The sequence below is a fragment of the Taudactylus pleione genome, unplaced genomic scaffold (assembly GCF_031769625.1).
Source record: "Taudactylus pleione unplaced genomic scaffold, aTauple2 ptg000019l, whole genome shotgun sequence".
Classification (NCBI taxonomy): Eukaryota; Metazoa; Chordata; class Amphibia; order Anura; family Myobatrachidae; genus Taudactylus; species Taudactylus pleione.
This window is the reverse complement of record NW_028284421.1, coordinates 9552136-9571114: the sequence shown is the minus strand read 5'-3', so window position 1 is coordinate 9571114 and position 18979 is coordinate 9552136. Positions and strand designations below refer to the sequence as shown.

At 40.3% G+C, this 18979-nt stretch overlaps 1 protein-coding gene across 1 annotated transcript in view; it reads left to right on the top strand.

Moving 5' to 3' along the window:
* Positions 1-18979, top strand: part of THSD4 (thrombospondin type 1 domain containing 4) — an 898709-nt gene that overhangs the window by 813235 nt on the left and 66495 nt on the right. The window contains exon 9 of the mRNA XM_088445395.1: positions 16187-16362. Within this exon, the coding sequence (XP_088301521.1) occupies positions 16187-16362 (176 nt within the window). The remainder of the gene's footprint in view (positions 1-16186; positions 16363-18979) is intronic.

Genomic DNA, 18979 nt, shown 5'->3' with positions numbered 1-18979 from the left:
AGATACCTGACCAAAGGGCTGTGACCTGCTTGCTGGGTGCAGCTTAAACTCAAATCCCAATTGGAGGGGTCACTGGTGAACACCTCCGAATAAGTTAGACTCCACGCCTTTGGTCAGGTCTAGCCAACATCTCCGGTTCTTTCCCCATCCTAGCACCCAGACTTCTAATCCATCAGAAAAAGATCTTCTGAGCCCAAACATGACACCTAGTTGTCTGATTGATCAGAGCCAATTTATCTGAGTTAGTATCAGAAGGTAAAAAAGAACAATGCACAAGGACAAAAACACTACACAATCTTTTCCCCGGGCACCAGAGAAGAGTTTTTGCCGGTTTAAATAGAGATGCATCTGACTGTAACTGGATCACACCGCCTCTCCTGCTTTGATTATATAAACTTTACCTATATACCTATATAAAATGAGCCTATAAGACTGTGTACATCTACTTATGTAGAACGGTATACTGTACTTTCAGAATGTTGACATTGACAGAATGTCAAAATTCACAATGTCCGGTTTAGGCTAAGATTAGGCTGATATAACAGTTAGGGATACCGCACCATTGCAAAACCACATGGTCGAGATGCCGACTGAGCCTGTCAATGTCGACACTGGGAATGCCGACATGATGACTTCCCATCCATGTTGACTTTCTGAATGTTGACATCCTGAACGGCGACATTTTGTACCAAACCCACGTAGCACATGGAACACACCACCTGAGGCTGTTGGAATGTAGGCAGGATTGTTATATAAGAGAAATAGATGGGACAAACTTTATGTCATGTTTAATCACTGTTATACTTTGAAACACATTGCACCAAATTCAATCAAATTTTTTTTAATTCAAATTGTATAACAGTAGACGTATTTTAGTTAAGCTCTTGATATGATGTTTTAGTTTATGGCCATCATGATTAGGCAGTGTGACTTTTGTTACAATTTCTCCAAGATCCTTGAACAAGGAAAACAAGCCTACTGTAGCTCTTAAGTAAACATTCCATTTAATATTGATGTTCAGTTTATATTTAAATTGCTATTTATATAATCACATTGTGAGCAGTGCTTCTCGTAACTGCTAGCGAATGTCTCTAATGTGCTTGTTGCCTGTGTTCCAGTCTTCATTTGCCTAATTATACATCAGTTACAGTAACATATGAAAGAGGTGTGAAAGTATAATAATATGCAGTGTAGGATTTCCGTTAGCTCTGCCAGATGCTGAAGGTGCTCTATGCTTGGCGATGTGCCCTCTGCTCAACTCCTGGGACAAGTGTCACTTTCCAGTGAAATACATTCTGCACTGTGTAATTTCTGACTAATTGTATAATACCAAGCTTCATTACATTTATAAATGTTAGTATAATTACCACATACCAGTTTTCATATGTCTGACACATTTAAGCTAGATTAAAGCTTTTTTTATGTTATTTTGCTAGATATGTATGTAAGCCACAAGGGAGCCATGTACAATCCTTAATTTTACCTAACCTGTAAAGCAGGGTTTCAAAAATCTAACACTAAAGGTATTGTCTACTTGTGCCTAGGCCCTCCTTAATCAAACATACTTTGACAAAGAGCTGATTTGTGTTATCTAGTTTTCCCTGAAGCAAGCTGTCTATAGCCATAGACCTGACTTTATGGGACTCTCCTCTGGCAGAGCATGGAAGGGGAGGAACCAAGGGTAACTTGGCAGCTGCATTTTGTTTGTGTAAAGATGACGTAATGCACCACAAATTGTCTACCTGGGATGGCTCCCCAGAATCTGCAGTACCCCTGACATTCTGCAGTACCCCTGACATTCTGGGAAAGTAACATAGAAACATAGAATTTGACAGCAGATAAGAACCACTTGGCCCATCTAGTCTGCCCCATTTTTAAACATATTGATACCTCAACCATTATTGATCCTTACTTCTTCTGAAGGATATCCTTATGTCTATCTCATACATGTTTAAATTGCTCTACTGCCACCATAACTATAGACTCACGGCCTGATTCAGCAAGGAACACACACTAGCAGACACACACACCCGTCTGCTGCGAGAATATGCTAATCAATGCTTACGCACGGAGACCGCAGCACAAGCTGCAGACGCCAGCCCCATATTAAGCTGCCCATCTCCCTTTACTCTCAGTCTGATGAGTACGCAAGATAGTGTAAACATCGAGAACCATCAGACCCATACGCACAATAGTGGTTGACCTGACCTGCCGCAGGATTTTGGCCACTTCCTGTGTACAGCTTACGGTATGGCTGCGTATGCTGCTGCACTACCTTAATTATGCATTCCCCTATAACGGCGTCCCAACACACAGGCACACCTGCGTTCGCCTGACCACCCCCCATCACCACCCACAAATGGCACTTCCTGTCAATCAATATCGGAAGGGTCTGCGTACCCTAACCCGATCACACTGGCTAGTTTGCGCACATTGTGATGCATGCGCAGTGCTAAAATATCGGCCATGTGCGTGCATTCTCTCCTTTGCATTCCTTGCTGAACCAGGCCCTCTGTCCTTTCAGAACGCCCAAAAACTGTATATTGCTAGGTGAGCCTGATCCCTCTATGCCTGTGCCCTGCTGATTAGTCCAGTGGTGCAGGTACAGAGCACGGTCACATTTACTGGACCAGATATCAGCTAAAGATGGGTCAGGGGAGCTCCGGCCGGGGGAGCCCCTAAAAGAGGGGGGCCCGGGGTTACTTGCCCCCCGCTGTGCATCCCCATAATCTGGCCCCAGCCTGCTCTCTGAGGCCTACTCCCACCATGTCATGCTTCTGACTAATCACGGGTTTCCCATTTTTCTACTGATGCTCAGTTTCCATATTTATTTTAATTTTGTAATAAAATGCCAAATGCAGAGTTCCTTATTTCTGTATCCGGGAACCTAAGGATCTGGCTTCTAGTAAACTGATAGACTGCATAAATATTGATTCAATCCTCAAAATGGCCACCTCTGCTGTATATAGGTGGCAACTGCATAGTAATGACACTTCAGAAATAATAGACCCGAAGAGTGAAAAGAAATATAATACTTTTAGCTGCAGACTCGACAAAATTGTATCAATAGAAGTACTCTTTCCCATACACAATAAACACCCTATCGACAGATATCGTATTGCAGACACCCCAGGGTAAACAATTGTTGCTATAAGCAAAACAACGGCCCTTGGCAGAAGGAGCCTTGGTTGGACAGGCAGGACGAGAAGCACTCGTATGCTTCCCTGCAAAAGCCTTAACGTTCTTCCAGGCGAGGTCAAGGACCCAAACACCTGACTGTTTATGTTCCTCATCGTTTCACCGCCAAACCGCACCTCGCGAAGTGCGAATGAGATACAGGTACATGATCACATTCATGGCTTCCCTGGGCTGAGATTAAACATAAAAGCCGTTCAGCCAGTTAACATATTGGTGAACGTCTTCTACAATACCATTCTTTTTTTTGCTGCTGCCAAAGCATTGCACACATGAGAAGTAAAAGTAAACACAGCTACGTATTTGCCCTTATAAATCCACTCCCGCATGTGAAGACACAGGCCGTGTATCGCTGTAGTATTTGCGCAGCGGATGACATCCCCTGGATTAATATAGGAGTCCACACTACTGCGATGCAGACAACGATGAGACCGACGTGACAAGTGGCCAGGACGCGGCTGCTTGGCCTTACTTCATCATGGCTACAGCTGGACAAGTAAAGGGAATTAGCGTCTGCATCCAAAACCCAATCACTGTAAGTCTCACCAGTTGAAGCAGAACTGCCGGTCAGCAGAGGCTTGCAGAACGTGCGGCAACCATCATCCATCCAAGACCTGAATTTGCCACATGAACCAGAAATAGAGGAGGAAGAAGCCAGAGATGACAAACAAGTGACACTGGCATACGTGCACACGGGGGGGGGGGGTTCTGAGTACCCCCCTGCCGCCAATTAGTAAGTGTAGTGCGGACCGCACTAAACAGTAACAAGCACACCGCTGCCAGCGCTGAGTAGTACACTAGTACCACTGGACACCATCCCCAGAGCCAGAGGACATGCTATCATTGAAGGAGGACACTGGCACCTACCTCTTCTGCAGACCTCAGCCATGGTCACTGGGTAAGCAGGGGACTGGCAGTCAGATCATCAATGGCTGGGGAGAGTCCAAAGGTAACTCTGGCAGTCCGCTCCCCAGCTGGGTAGTCACAGCATGTGCCTCCTGTGATCCCATATTTCTGGCAGAGACAGGGGCAGAACGCTGGGGCCTAGACATGGCAGTGGGGAAAGGGAGGTAAAGAGGGAGGAGAGCATAAAGAGAAAAAGGAAAAGAAAAGGGAGAAGAAAACTAAGGAAGAAAGAATAAATAATAATTAGAGATGTGTGCAGACTCCCATGTTTTGGTTCTAAATAATCACTGTGTTTTGGTTCTGGCAAAACCACCCTCAAATCTTTTGGTTTGGTTTTGGTTCGGTTTTGGATTCCTTAAAAGTTGATAAAACAGCTAAAATTATGTAATTTGGACCTGAACTGGCTACAGAACTGAACCGAGACTCTATTTGACTTGGAACCCCACAGTGATTCCGAACTGGAACTCTATTTGACTCGGAACCCCTAAATTCGGGTGCATTTGAACTTCAGGAAAACTGAACTGTACATCTCTAGTAATATGCACAGCACAATTTCCTTGCACTTGCGTGTTAGACATTCCAAGGAAAGAGAGGCAGAGCCCTGCATAGTATTCTGCTAAGAAAACCAAACCCCTCCCCTCACTATGACACCCTTACATGCTCACTGTGACACCCTTACATGCGCACTATGACACCCTTACATGCTCATTATGACACCCTTACATGCTCACTATGACACCCCTACATGCTCACTATGACACCCTTACATGCTCACTATGACACCCCTACATGCTCACTATGACACCCTTACATGCTCACTATGACACCCCTACATGCTCCCTATGACACCCTTACATGCTATCGGCCGACAAACCTAAACTCTATTATTTTTATCAGAAACTACACTGAGCTACCATCAATACCTCCAACTACCTAGGGGTTTAAGCACATTCCTCCACATAAAGTGCACTCTGTTTTCAGTTTATTTTAATTTTAGAGCAATAAGATCCAAACATCATTCTAATATTTTATCAAAAGTATCTAGTTCTTTTCTGTAGTGCACATATTCATGTGTTGAGCTGATGCAGTTAATGCTGCTGTTAGTGGGTGAAAATGATGGGTCAGACAAAAAACTCATTATTAAATCTGAGAATATAGTCTGGTATACATGATCCCTTTATGGGAATGGCTATTTAACAAATACATTTCAAATGCCTGCTTTAAACAGGAGATGATGTGTTTATTGGATGTATGAATAATAATATGTCTATTGCAGATTGTAGAGAATATAAAGAAATTCCTTGACACAAAAAATTTGTTCATCCTAGTAATACACTGACATAGTAGCAGTTCATATATTATAATTTAACATTATAGATATTCTATACAAATTAGTTTACTTTATAGAGGCAGGGTGTCTGTGGTGAAGCAATTAGTATTTATATAACCGCATATTTACAACTTGCAATGCATTTGATGACTGATACAAAATTTCCTGTTTTGCTCTGCATTCTATGGATAGTTTAACATTCATTTTTTAATCATACAAATTGGTGTAAATTGAAAAGCTACTGTAGACACCACAAAATTACATCCACACATTACTCTGGTTGCTCGTAAACATGAACCTCTGATGTTAATGACAGAAAATGGCATTCTGGTTGGTTCCCTGCCATGAGTTATAAACTGTGTGTTAAAATGCAATAACACCCAGGGATTTTGTATTCACATAGAGAGCGTCTTAAGATCTTAGTATGTAATTAAAAGGAATCCAATTGAAGATGCATAGGTGCATGTGAGTGAGATCTATATTTAGGGGCCGATTAAGGGCCGTATTCAATTTGAGGCATTAAGTCCGGATTCGCGGTAATTTACCGCCGATGACGTCATTATCGCCTGTTTTAGTTTTACCCTGTATTCAATTTGAAAGACTTTCCGCCTAGGCGTTAAGTCAATGCAATGTAATAGGCGGTAAAGTATCACCTATGAATGGCAGGCGTTAAAAAGTGCAGAATTTGGCTTTTGCGGTGCAACGTTTCGGGAACATTCTGTGCAGCCTTCAGACAGTCCCCCAAAGGTAATCTGTGTCAAAAAAATTTTTAAAAAAAATTAACTACACCCCAAAAATTTACTTTGAAAAAGGGGGCGAAAAAAAAAAAAGTTGAGGTACAAACGTAAAAAATAGCGAACTTGACTCTGGGAGGGTCCCCAAGTATGCCCCAAGTGTTTTTTTTATTGCAGGTGTTTGCGGCAGGTGGGTTTTTCATGATTTTTTTAAGTCACTATAGCAACTTTAAAATATGCTGAACCCCATTTTCAAGTACCCCAAATTTGATGCCCATAGTTGTTTTGCCCTAAAAAAAACTTCTAAATGCTCTTCTGCATCACCTTATTCAAAGCCGCATTTATGCACCTGCTGCGGCTATTAGAAACCCCGACTTCCTTCAGTAGTTAAAAATGGGGGTACCCATAGTGATCCCCCATGTCTGGACATCTTTAGGGGGGTCCTAGGATTATTTCCCGAAAATTCACGTTTTTTTCCGCCGATCCAAGTATTGCCGGGTCCCGTATTCGCCTGCTTTCAAATTGAATACGGGGATACGCAGGCACGCGCGCGATACTTTAATGCCTGGAAAACAGGCAAAGACGGCGTTAAGTTCGGGCTGCATTAAGTTAACGTGGCTCGGCTCAAATTGAATACGGGCCTTAGTTAGAATCAATGTTGTGGGCCAAATTAGGTTTGTGGGGCAGCCAGGGCAATTAGTTTGAGGGGCCCCTACCAATAAAGTAGTAAGTATGATGTGCTGACGATGCTATTAACATTTTTAAATGTCTATATTCTCCCAACACCACAAATGTGTTAAACACACTATAGTTCTCCCAGTTCACATTATGCCACACCAAATACCCAGTTCACATATGCCACAGTGCCGCCCACAGCTTAGCTAGCGACCAGGAGGCGGCACTAAAAAAAAAAGAAGCGGCCGCCCTCATTCAGAGAGAGCGATCGCTTCTTGCGACCGCCTCTGAATGAGGGCCTTTATCCCTGTGCTAAAATCTTGGTCTGCACTTTTTTTTTTTAATACATTTCAGCTTTCAGCTGTCAACACCTGCACTCAGATCACAGAAACGATGAAGTTGGTATTTTATACATTTTGAGAAAGTTCTAGTGTTTTTAAAAGTCTAGTAAATTCATCTTTTAGCTATTCTAAACGCTTATTTTTTATCTGGCTATGTAACATAGAGACAGTCTTATATTGGGATCTGTTCCCAATTGGCAAAATTCTTCCCATCTTAAATTACTATTGTATAGAAATATATCCTTGGCTGTTTTTGAAAATATACAGCTGATTTTCTACCTATTATATTTCCAGACACCCATCTTTCAACAGCTTGTTTATGAATTCCAAATGAGAAATCGGCAGTATTATTCAACATTTTTCAATCTTACTATATGAAGTTCTAAGCTGAAGTAGGTCAAATTTAAATAAGATCTTCAATATAAAAATAGAATGTACTTACAGATCTATAATTTCTTATAAGATTAATTATAAATATAGTAGTAATAATTAGAGAAATCAAACATTTTTTTAATTTAAACTGTAGGCTTAATTGATTAACCTAAACCAATAAAATTCTAATTCAGTTTTCCAGTCAACTGTAGTTTATGACTGTACTAGCTTTAACTTGGCCTAAAATTACCTAGAAAGTGCAATTTGATTATATAGATAATGCTGACATTTTATAAATTCTGAATTATCCATGACACATTTTGTAGTCATTTTTGTAAATGACACATAAAATAGACCCAGACCAAAAAATATGGACACGTTTAGTATATTACTTGTTTGAAAAGTATGTTCTGAGTAGTTCGCTTTTTGCTAATATGTTAAGGTATGGTCTGGAACCTCAGATTAGTATGCTTGTCCATTGTCTTATATTATACAGTAGTATGGAAATAAAGTTCTGTGGCATATATACAATACTGTACACATTGTCAAAAAAGTTGTAAGAAATTTAATATCCAGCATAATTTGATCGTTATTGAATTAGTAGTTATACTGACTATGAATTTAAAATACCCCTAAAAAATAAAACAAAATTGAGCTATTGCATACAGTATATTCCCTTATATCCTTCTACATTTCTATACTTTTCTAAATGTCTTTCATATGCAAGAAAACAGCACTGGAGTGGGATCCTTAAATATGCCTCTGTCAATACCAGCAGTCATGGACATGATTGGCCTGCTTTCAACCACTCACCAGGTCACAAAGTGCTGGCCTTCTCAATCAGAATCCTCAACAGAACCCAGCTGGGCTCAGCCTAAAGCTGCATACACACACAACGATTTTGTTACCAACAATTTTATGAACGATTATCTGTCAGATTTTTAAAGTGCAATGAACGATTTTTTGAACTACAAACGATTTTTGTAACTTCCCTTAATGAAACTCGTCCAGTTGGTCAGTCAGAATGAACTACAAACAGGAACGCGCATGAACGATAATCGTTCATCGTTATAATTCCGAAACTGAATGATTTTTTCAGCGATTGAACGATAACGATGTCGTTATAGTTAATTTGTTCAAAAAATCGTTATGCATGTATGCACCTTTAGGCTAGAGATGGCATAACTCCTCTCTCAGGTGTTACCAATAACCTTCAGCACTGATGACTCATGCAGGGAATCACCTATCAGCCAACCATTATAAGAAACTGCTCAGTGCATTTCTGCAATGCCTGAGTATCAATTGTGTTTTCATAGATGCTCCTGCTTCAGAACTATATTTTCCATTATAGTTTGCTTCCAATGTTTGGTCTCCTCTACAGCAGCACATCCATACCCACATTTCCATTGGTGGTATTTCTGGACAGAGTTCTCATACCAGCGAATTACTCTTTTGTCTTTACAGTGGGAGCCATCTGCACTAGGCCGCGACCTGGGTCCTCACTGAGTCCTTATATACTCTTGCAGGGATCCCTGGTGAAGTCTGGTGGGGATCTTAGACTCTGCTCCAGTGTATTTGGTTGTGCTAAATTTACCTGTTTGCATTTATGATCTATGTGCATGTGTCTACTCTGATACACTCACTGTCTGGTTGAGTTTCATCTATCTGTTTCTCTGTGTTCCCTTAATGCCAACACATCCGTACCTCTCCTTGCACGCTACGTACTGTTCTCACAGTGCCAATACATTATGCACTGTTCAACATCTCTGTGTACCTTTATTGCATGCTACGCGCCATAGAAACAGTGCCAAAGTATCTGTGTACTGTATTGCACACTACTAAAACTACCACCTCTCAGAGTATCACAGCTATACAACTTTCGGTGTCTTTCTCTGTAGAAGCAAAATCCCAAGACTTCACAGCCTCATAGTGTAGTAATTAATAACCCCAACCTTTTACACTATACCTACTTTACACAAATGTATTTAGTGTTCATTTGCAACAATGCCGCTTCATTCTCCAGTCTATATTATATCCTTCCAATTTTCTGCATGTCAACCGAAATTAGCTTGGTGACTGATTTATATGCCAATACTTTTTAGTGTAGTCATGTGAACATATGTTCAATGAATATATGAAAAGTAGGATTACAGCGCCACTTCTAGTACAGTCCCTTACTAATGATGGTCCTAGTAAGTTTTACTTATAGGTATATATATATATATATATAATAATATTGTTATTTATATAAATATAGGTCAACCTTAGATATATTTGAAGCATTCCCCCCCCCCAATTATATGGGTGTCAGCTCAACCAGAAAACCTGTACCAGTGGTAATCTGCTACATATAAACAAATTAAAATATCAAGACTGGAATAGAGCACGTAAACTGCTTGTATACATATATATGTATATATATATATATATATATATATATACACACACAGTATATATATATATATATATATATATATATATGTGCTTTCAAAAAAATAAAAGAGTGCTGAGTGATAAATATAAAGTGCTAGGTGTGCAAATGTAGTTCATAAAAGCTACATCACTTAATGCTCATAATGATATTAAAAAATAATAAGAAAATGTAAAAAGAATATATATAAAACGTGTAAATCACAATATGTGTAAAAAAGTCCAAAACATACAAAGAATTCATATATACCCTGGTGAATATTTCATCAGTAGTAAATATGTTTATTAGGGATATAAAGTTTATATGCCTTGAAGAAGTCCAAGGAATGGACAAAACGTGTTGAAGGCTCCTATAACTTCACCTTTCATGAACTTACCGTTTTTATGATCAGATAAGCCACTTTTTTACCATATTGTTATTTACTTTTTAGTACCCTTTTTTATATTTATGCATTGGTTCTTATGCACACTATCCTACATGTGTATGAGGATAGTTCTTTTTCTTCAAATATAATTTGTGTATAAACATAAAAAAAATGTGACTTTTTGCACATATTTATTACTTATTATATAGGTTACAAGCACGTTAGGTGCTCTATGCCATTCTTGGTATTTTCATTTGTTCAATGAAGCCTTGTTTTAGCTTCACAGCACATGCTCTGTGACTTTAATAGACGACAGGCAATGGTAAAACAACCATAGTTGCAGGTGTGGAGAGGCTATGCCAACCCCCACCCCCTCACTTGCGGGCCAAGTAGAAGCTGCAGTACTTGCAATATCAACAGTTTATATGCAGTTTATAGACCGGCGGACTAAATGCCCCCTGTCTATATCCCGACATGAGAAGCCAGACTAGGGACTTCAGATAGGCATCAAAATACCGACGCCTATCTGAATACCGATGCCAGAATGCCAAAGGATGACAGACCGAACAAGATAAGTCCAGGGCATCCTTATTGTTGGCCACAGCAAAGGAGGGTTAGGTTTAGGGAGTGTAGCGGGGTTAGGTTTTCAGGGGGAAGGTTAGGGTTAGGCACCCCCAGGGAGGGTTAGGCTTAGTGTGCGGGAAGGTGGGGTTAGGTTTAGGTACCTCCATGGGGAACTTAGGGTTGGACACCATCCCGGGAGTTTAGGGTTAGGCACCCCTAAGGAAGGGTTAGGATCTCCTGCTGTTGGGCTTCTCGTGTCGGGATTTGAACCAGCGGCTAAACAGCCACCTGTATTACAGTACATACTGATTCCAACTTGATTACATCATTCTTCCATACCAATACCTCCATTTTCACATTATAAGCACAGCAACACTCAGTATTGTATGCAAACCTGATGGTTTGTGTACAACTTCGATTTTGAGAGACCTGCGCATGCGCAGACTTCCTGGCCTTGGCACCAGAGCTGCGAGGGGCAATCTGAGTATCCTCAGGGTTACTCAGATTGCTGATGGTCTCACAGAAGATCCAATGCTGCATCTTAGGACGCAGCACTTGGATCTGCGATGCAATCAGGAGGCATATGTTTACACCAGATGCCTCCTGCTGCATTAGCATATTAGTTGTATGGTATTGTACAGCCGCTTTCTTGCTACTGTGCAATAGCATACAACCCTGAATCAGGCCCGTAGTCTTTTATTTCCTTTTTCTCTCTTCTACAATGCAATGGGGGGGACAGAGGGCCTGATTCAGAGACGGACGCTCTGACCAGAGCGCTCGCTCTGAATCAGGGCCCTCCTCCATTAAAATGGAGCGTCCTCCTGGACGCTCGTATAGCTGTGGGTCACCACCCACAGCATATACGAGCGTCCAAAAAGATGGTCGCGATGGTCTTGACCATCGCAACCATCGGACTTGCGACGGAGACCCTGCGGTAGGGTCTCCCTGCCACAAGCCCTGGAGTGATTTTGGCTCTATCAGAGCCAAAATCACTCCCACTGACATCACTAGTGATGTCAGTGGGGCCGGCTTCAGACGGTTTCAGTCTGGCAGGCACGCCCCCGGCACGCCCAACAAAGGGGGTGTCTGTCGCAGTCCGGGGCTCGCGCATGCGCACGATGGAGCTCCCTCCGTCGTGCGCATGCGCAGTGGGGAACATCGACCCACTTGCGAGCGTACTGCCGCTTGCGAGTGGGTCTGAATGACCCCCAGAGTCCAGACTCCTAGTAGCAGTTTTCTTTCTACAGGAGCCTGCTAGGGACAAAGAAACCTTGCAAGGATTTTGTTTTTGCAGCCACATCATTTATTGATATGACCTATTAGTGGAACCTTGGGGTGATCCCAGGGCCAGTGCAAGGTTTCTCGGCACCCTAGGCAAAACTGCAACCTACTGAATCTCCTCTCGACACTGCCAGCATTACCCACTTTCCAGCCTATCAAGTGAAAGTGAGGAGGCATCATCTTAAATCCACAGCCGCCACCTGCATTTAGTACCACAAGTATGTCTATCTCACAGACATCCTTAATATTGTGATGGGCAGACTCTGTGGTGCCCCCCAGATTCCGGCCCTCCTGGGCAGCTACCAAATAGTAGAGCTGTCCCTGGGTGATCCTACTATGGTGACAGCGGATATGAAAGTGGATGTTAGGCCACACAGATGTACTTAACCAGGCAGAGTTTATTGGTAACAGCAGCAATGGTAATACAATGGTGGTAACACTGGTAAATAGTGGTAACACAGCAGTGGCAATAACAGTGGTAATTGCAGGTAATCAGGGTCTTACATATGGGAGCTAAGTACTATGCATCCACACAGTAGTGTGACACTCTACACAGTGGCGCATGCTTGGCTGCGCATGACATCACCGTGTCAGAAGCTTAACCTCCCGGTGACTCCAGGTCCTATGTATGCAGGGGACAGTCCCAGAGCGCACTACTCTCTATCATTATTTACTTTAACAGCATTTTTGTCATGATGGATGGCATCGCAGCAAAAGCCGTGATCATTGCTACCAAGATGGATAGTGAGATGTGGTCACACAAGATACCAGCCCAAAAACATTAAAAGGGTTCCATCCCAGGAGCCACCTGCCCCCTTGCCCTGTCCACTCCTGGGACCTGGAAACTCTGCTGTATGGGTGATGGGAGAATAGTACTAGAAACTATGCAAAGATGAGGTTTTCTTTGAAAATAAATTAATACTACTGTCATTGTTTGTCACAACTAAATTTTGCACACAAACTTTACTTTGTTGATGTTAAATTAATTTTGTCATGCTAGAAAAGACAGTTGGATTTACTTACATCAGGGTCTTTAACCTTGGCCCTCCAGCTGCTGTGAAACTACACATCCCAGCAAGCACTGCCATAGTTTTAGCCTGCTGTTATATCAAAAAGGTGGCAGTGCCTGCTGGGATGTGTAGTTCCACAGCAGCTGGAGGGCCAAGGTTGAAGACCCCTGACTTACATTGTACTTAAACTTCATCAGGCTCCAAGGCACTAAACAAAATGAAACAAAAAATCTTTACAAGTACCTGGGCAATGTCATTAAGTTAATGTGAGCGACCACCATACTCTTTGTTTGCAGTTCTGTGAGGCATGAAGGGAGCCAGCATTGGGAGGATGTGCTGGTCCATATAGTGCCATGTGGAGGTTTCTGGGGTACCTCCTAGGTGAGTCAGCTCTCGGCTTATACATGTGCTGTTATCATGCAGTACATTAATTTGTAACTATATGACCCAGAGTGGGTGCAACTATTAGGCAGCAACAATTATTTTGGGGTGAGCATTTGGGCGTGAGGCCCCCGGAGTTGCTCTGGCTGGGCCTTTTTCAGGGCATCACCACTTAATTCACATAGATATTTTTTCATCACTTTTATATTTGTTTGTCTATTATTTATGTAATTTTAACTCTCATTATATTAACACTTATTGATTTATCTTTACACATCTATACTTTACACTTCGCTATCACCTTTTTTTCCCTTTTTCGTGTGATGCCCTGGGGATGGTCCTAAGCTAGATTCTTTTGGGGTTCCCTGTGCCTCGGACATGAACCCCATAATGTTAGGGACGCCAGTATAGAGGAGCCTTGACGATGGCCTGGCGCTTAATCATATATTTGCAAATGTATGTAACTAATACCTCTGAATTTCTATTATTATGTAGGATTCAAGTATCTTTGTTGATATTGCTGCAGTGTGCTGGAGGGCAAATCCCTTTTTTTCTGTAGTTAAATTAATTTTGTCATGCTAGAAAAGACAATTGGATTTACTTACATCAGGGGTCTTCAACCTTGGCCCTCCAGATGCTGTGAAACTACACATCTCAGCATGCACTGCCATAGTTTTAGCATGCTGTTATATCAAAAAGGTGGAAGCGCATGCTGGGATGTGTAGTTAGACAGCAGCTGGAGGACCAAGGTTGAAGACCCCTGACTTACATTGTACTTAAACTTCATCAGGCTCCAAGGCACTATACAAAATGAAACAAAAAATCTGTGATACATTATTGTATAAACACAAATGTATCAGGCCCTCTTTAAAAGATATTAAATTCAAGCAATAATGTAATCTTTTTTTATTGGTTTTAAAAAAGCAATGTGCTTGAACTGGTCATTAAGCTATAATTTGAATACATTTATAATAAAGCTTTTTTTATTTTGCTATCTTCAGGTTTGAGAAACCCCCAGATTATTCACTAGCAGCAAATCAGTCTTCTACATAACATGTATTTATTTTCTGTGATAAAGCATGCTGCCCAACGTGTCTGTACATAAGGTCCTTTGCTGTATTGTGCTATTCACATTTGCTTTAAAATACCATTTGGGCTGTACTAGCTGACATAGGGCCAATTTTAAACGTTGCTCTTGAAACTTTAGTTTCAGATTTACATTTTTTTACCATTGTCATTCTTAACCTTCCTTCATTTTTTACTTTAAGCTTTTCATTTACCTTCAAAATTAATAAGCTTATATCAATTAGATATTTAAGAAACAGTTAATTGTTGTAAGAAAATCTTCTCAATAGCAGATTTCGCTATACTTGAATTCACAAGTGCAATTTGGGATTGGCTTGTATGTATTTCTTTTGTTTTGTTTTACTGAGTTATCAATACTCTATGGGGCATATCCAATTACAAGCAAAGTTGTGAAAAACCTTGCTGCATGGGGTTTTTAAAGGTTTTAATATTAAATTGCCGGGTAGAAAATCAGTTGCTGTAATATCTATTGGAATTACTGCAGCTATTTACTTGCAGCCCCATAGCAGGTCTAAAAAAATTATTATAATAAGCTTAAAATACCGAGAACATCTTCAGAACCCTTGGACAACCCCTTAACGACTAGACAAATTGGAACTTTTCAATTAGCCTAATTGGTCCAATAATTACATGTCATTATTAGTTGTCAAAAACCCATAATTCAAATTACTCGAAAGTCAACTTTTTTGTTCATTTATGCCAGGGGTGGCCAAACTCGGTCCTCGAGATCTACCAACAGTTCACATTTTCCAGGTCACCCAGCAGGTGCACAGGTGTAGTCATTACTCACTGACACATTTTGAAAGATCCACAGGTGGAGCTAATTATTTCCCTTGTGATTCTGGGAGGAGACCTGTAAAACGTGAACTGTTGGTAGGTCTCGAGGACAGAGTTTGGCCACCCCTGATTTATGCACTCCAAATTCAGTGAAAGCAATTATTTAAATTAAAAAAATTGCTATTTTTTTTATTGGACTAAAATTACCCCAAAATCACCTTTTTTTTCTACTTTTGTTTGCATTTTTCATTGTATTCTTTTGTAATAAAACAAAAAAAAGTTTGCTTTGTATAAATTTTTTACTTAAAAAATGCACAAATCATCCATTTGTTGCATTTTTAAAAAACTGTTTATTTTTCTTTTGGACAGTAATAACTATTATTACTGTTACCCAATGTTTATTTGGGGGTTTGCCCCCCCCAAAAATATTTTGCAACCAATTTTTTTCTTTTAGATACCGCATGCATACCCGTGGTAATAAAAAATTGGTTGTGATTTTTTTGCAGTGAAAACCTTACAGCCAATTGTATATGCCCCTATATATATGTATTGTCAATGATGGTGGTAGCAAATTTAGTTCATTTATGGTGAGGATATAAAGGAAATTTAAGCATAGCAGTAATGGTAGGTTATGTCTGATACTGTTCTTCCTGCTGTAAAGCAATAAGGGTGGTCCCCAGTGCAAGGCAAGCCAATGTTTTAAAAAAAACTTCAAATATATTTTGTATTTCTCCGCTAGCTCTCCGAAGCCGCTCAGGCAGATCAATCATCAATGGCAACTGGGCAATTGACAGACCTGGGAAATATGAAGGAGGAGGAACAATGTTCACATACAAGCGACCAAATGAAATTTCAAGTACTGCAGGGGAATCATTTTTAGCAGAAGGACCAACAAATGAAGTACTGGATGTTTATGTAAGTACAAGATACATTTAATTTAATTAGCGGCAAGTTTTTTTTTAGATTGACAGTCAAAGAAACTTAACAGTCCCAGGTTTCTAATTAAATACATAGCCCATACAGCCCAGCACAACACTGAGGACTAATTGTTGCCAAAAGTGTGACATACAGCAAATATGTGGAATTTGGATCTCAAAAAACACTTTTTTGAGAGCCAGCAAAGGTGAACTGCATAAAATACATATTCTGTCAGAAAGAACTGTAGTGATGACAGAAAGGTACAGTGGGATTTGGTCTCATTTAATCTGACATTTAGACCAGAGCATTCCTATAATTAAATCATTTTTATATTTCCATTTTATATAGGATGGTGTCATGCACATTGATAGACATAATAATGACATTCTCCAGCACAAAACTGATTTAACTTTTTCCCACCCATGGTTGTACATAAACGTCTGCTATGATAGAACTTTTTTTGCTGAGCCCAGGAAACTGTGGGCCTGATTCAGCTTTGGGAATAGCGTAAGATATAGCAAGTAACTGTGCGTCTTGGTAAAACCATGCTGCACTGAGATTTAGATGTGAGAGGAGCCTGTCCAAACTATAATCTAAATTGCAGTGTAAAAATAAAGCTGTACAGTATTTATGGGCAACATGCAAAAGCAGCCAGTATTTACCCTACATGCAAAAAAGTATATATTTGCACCCCTTTCATTGCAACATGGTTTGTCCAGGTTCACAGTTACTTGCTATATCGTACTCTATTCCCAAAGCTGAATCAGGCACTGTATCCATATATTATCTGCCTGTCAGCAAATGCAGATGGCTGACCTGCTGAACCAGTCTTCCACAAGAAAGTCACGCAACTGATGCTTGGCTGATGGTGGTAGAAAACATTTTTTCCACGCCTTCCTACAAAATATCCCATAAACTCCATTGGGCCCAGATCTGGTGACTGAGATGGCCATAATGTCTGTTTAATGTCAGTGTAATGCTCAAAATGGGAGAATGACTGCACCCAAACCTTGATAGGAAAAGGTGCCTTGGCATTTCAGAACTCACTGTTGCAAACAAGCACCCAGGGCTGGAAAGTTAGGTTTGCACCACACATGCATTTGTCTGTTTGCCAAGAACATGGTGAAGGATGAGTTTTCTGACTTGATCACCTTCCCCCACTGCCCGGTAGTCCAGTTTTTGTGCCCTCTGCGCCAATGAACTTGGAAACGTGCATTGTCAAGTTACATGAGCAGCGTACACTCTCTGCAAGCTAACTATGATACCCATCAAGTTGAAATCTAGTGAACAAATCATTTGTTGCACTCCTATTTTGCATTGCACTTCAAATTAATGCCCAGGTATCATGTTTCTGTGCTTTTATCCACCATTGCCCTTGCAGATTCTGATTTTACCTTGGAGTTCCTTAGTGACATCAGCTTAGACACTTTTGGTTGTAGTCATTAGTAAGTTTAGTTGTCTTGGTCACTGATCTTTTGCCAAATGTGCCCCAGCAGTAACCCCTCTCACTTTGCAGCTATGCTAGTCATAATAGTAGGTTAGGGTGGCCCAGCTTTGACGTTCCTGGGGATTTTATACACGTAGAACACATGATCCACAACTGTGTGAACGCCCTAGCTTCCAATATACTTGGTATCTCGCATTTATCCAGGTGTTATCATTTTTACGTGTCCAATAACTGTTTCAAAGATTTACCAGACATGTTTGATAAGATTATTTATTGCGGATGTCATTTGGCTGAACACTATTTTAAAAAGATTTATACAAATTAAGGACTTCATGAGAAATCGGGTGACACATTAAAGTGCTAGAAATTGGACATAATGCTTAGCTGAGGATAGGCTGATTAGTTTCCTTACACATTTTCCTTACAATTATTGTGCATGTGTTCCAAGTAAATGTAACAATTAATCAACAAATTCTCCAGCTTGTTTCATCCCTCTTCCTTTCTCAGTCAGATCTGATTTCTGGAAAGAAAATAATTCTACCTTTTTAGTTTATCAACAGATTAATCAATGCTACTTGACACCACTGTGTAAAGGAACTAAGGAACTCATGCTGAATGGTTACAACGCTTCCAAAATAATTAGAATTTAACAAAGGATTTTTCATTATTAATATTTTAAACTTGGCAGTGGTGATCCATATTCTAAAACTGCCGTTGCAGTCACTATAAACACTATAACAGTCCAAGAAATGTTCATTGTTGGTCATTTAATAAAGAAAATGCATAAAGTCTTCTAGATTTTGCAATCAGATAATTTTATACGCCATTAAAATACTCACATTTGCCAAGCGGGAGATGAATTATAAACAAATCTGTGCCATGAACAGTTTATTCAGTCTCTCTGCATAGCTGTGTAATTAACCTAGAGAGTACAATAACTCATAAATATTTAATTGTGCTAAAGCAAGGCCCAAATGTAAAGCACTTTGATCATTTAATTCTATGCAGTACAAAATAGCTTATATTCAATACCATACTAATGTGATAGAGACTTCATTTTATGTTCTACAATGTCCTTTATCAATATGATTGTTAACAATTTATATATTATTGCTATTATTTGCATTTTTAGTAGACCCAGGCTCAGAATTTCTGTGTGTAAATTCT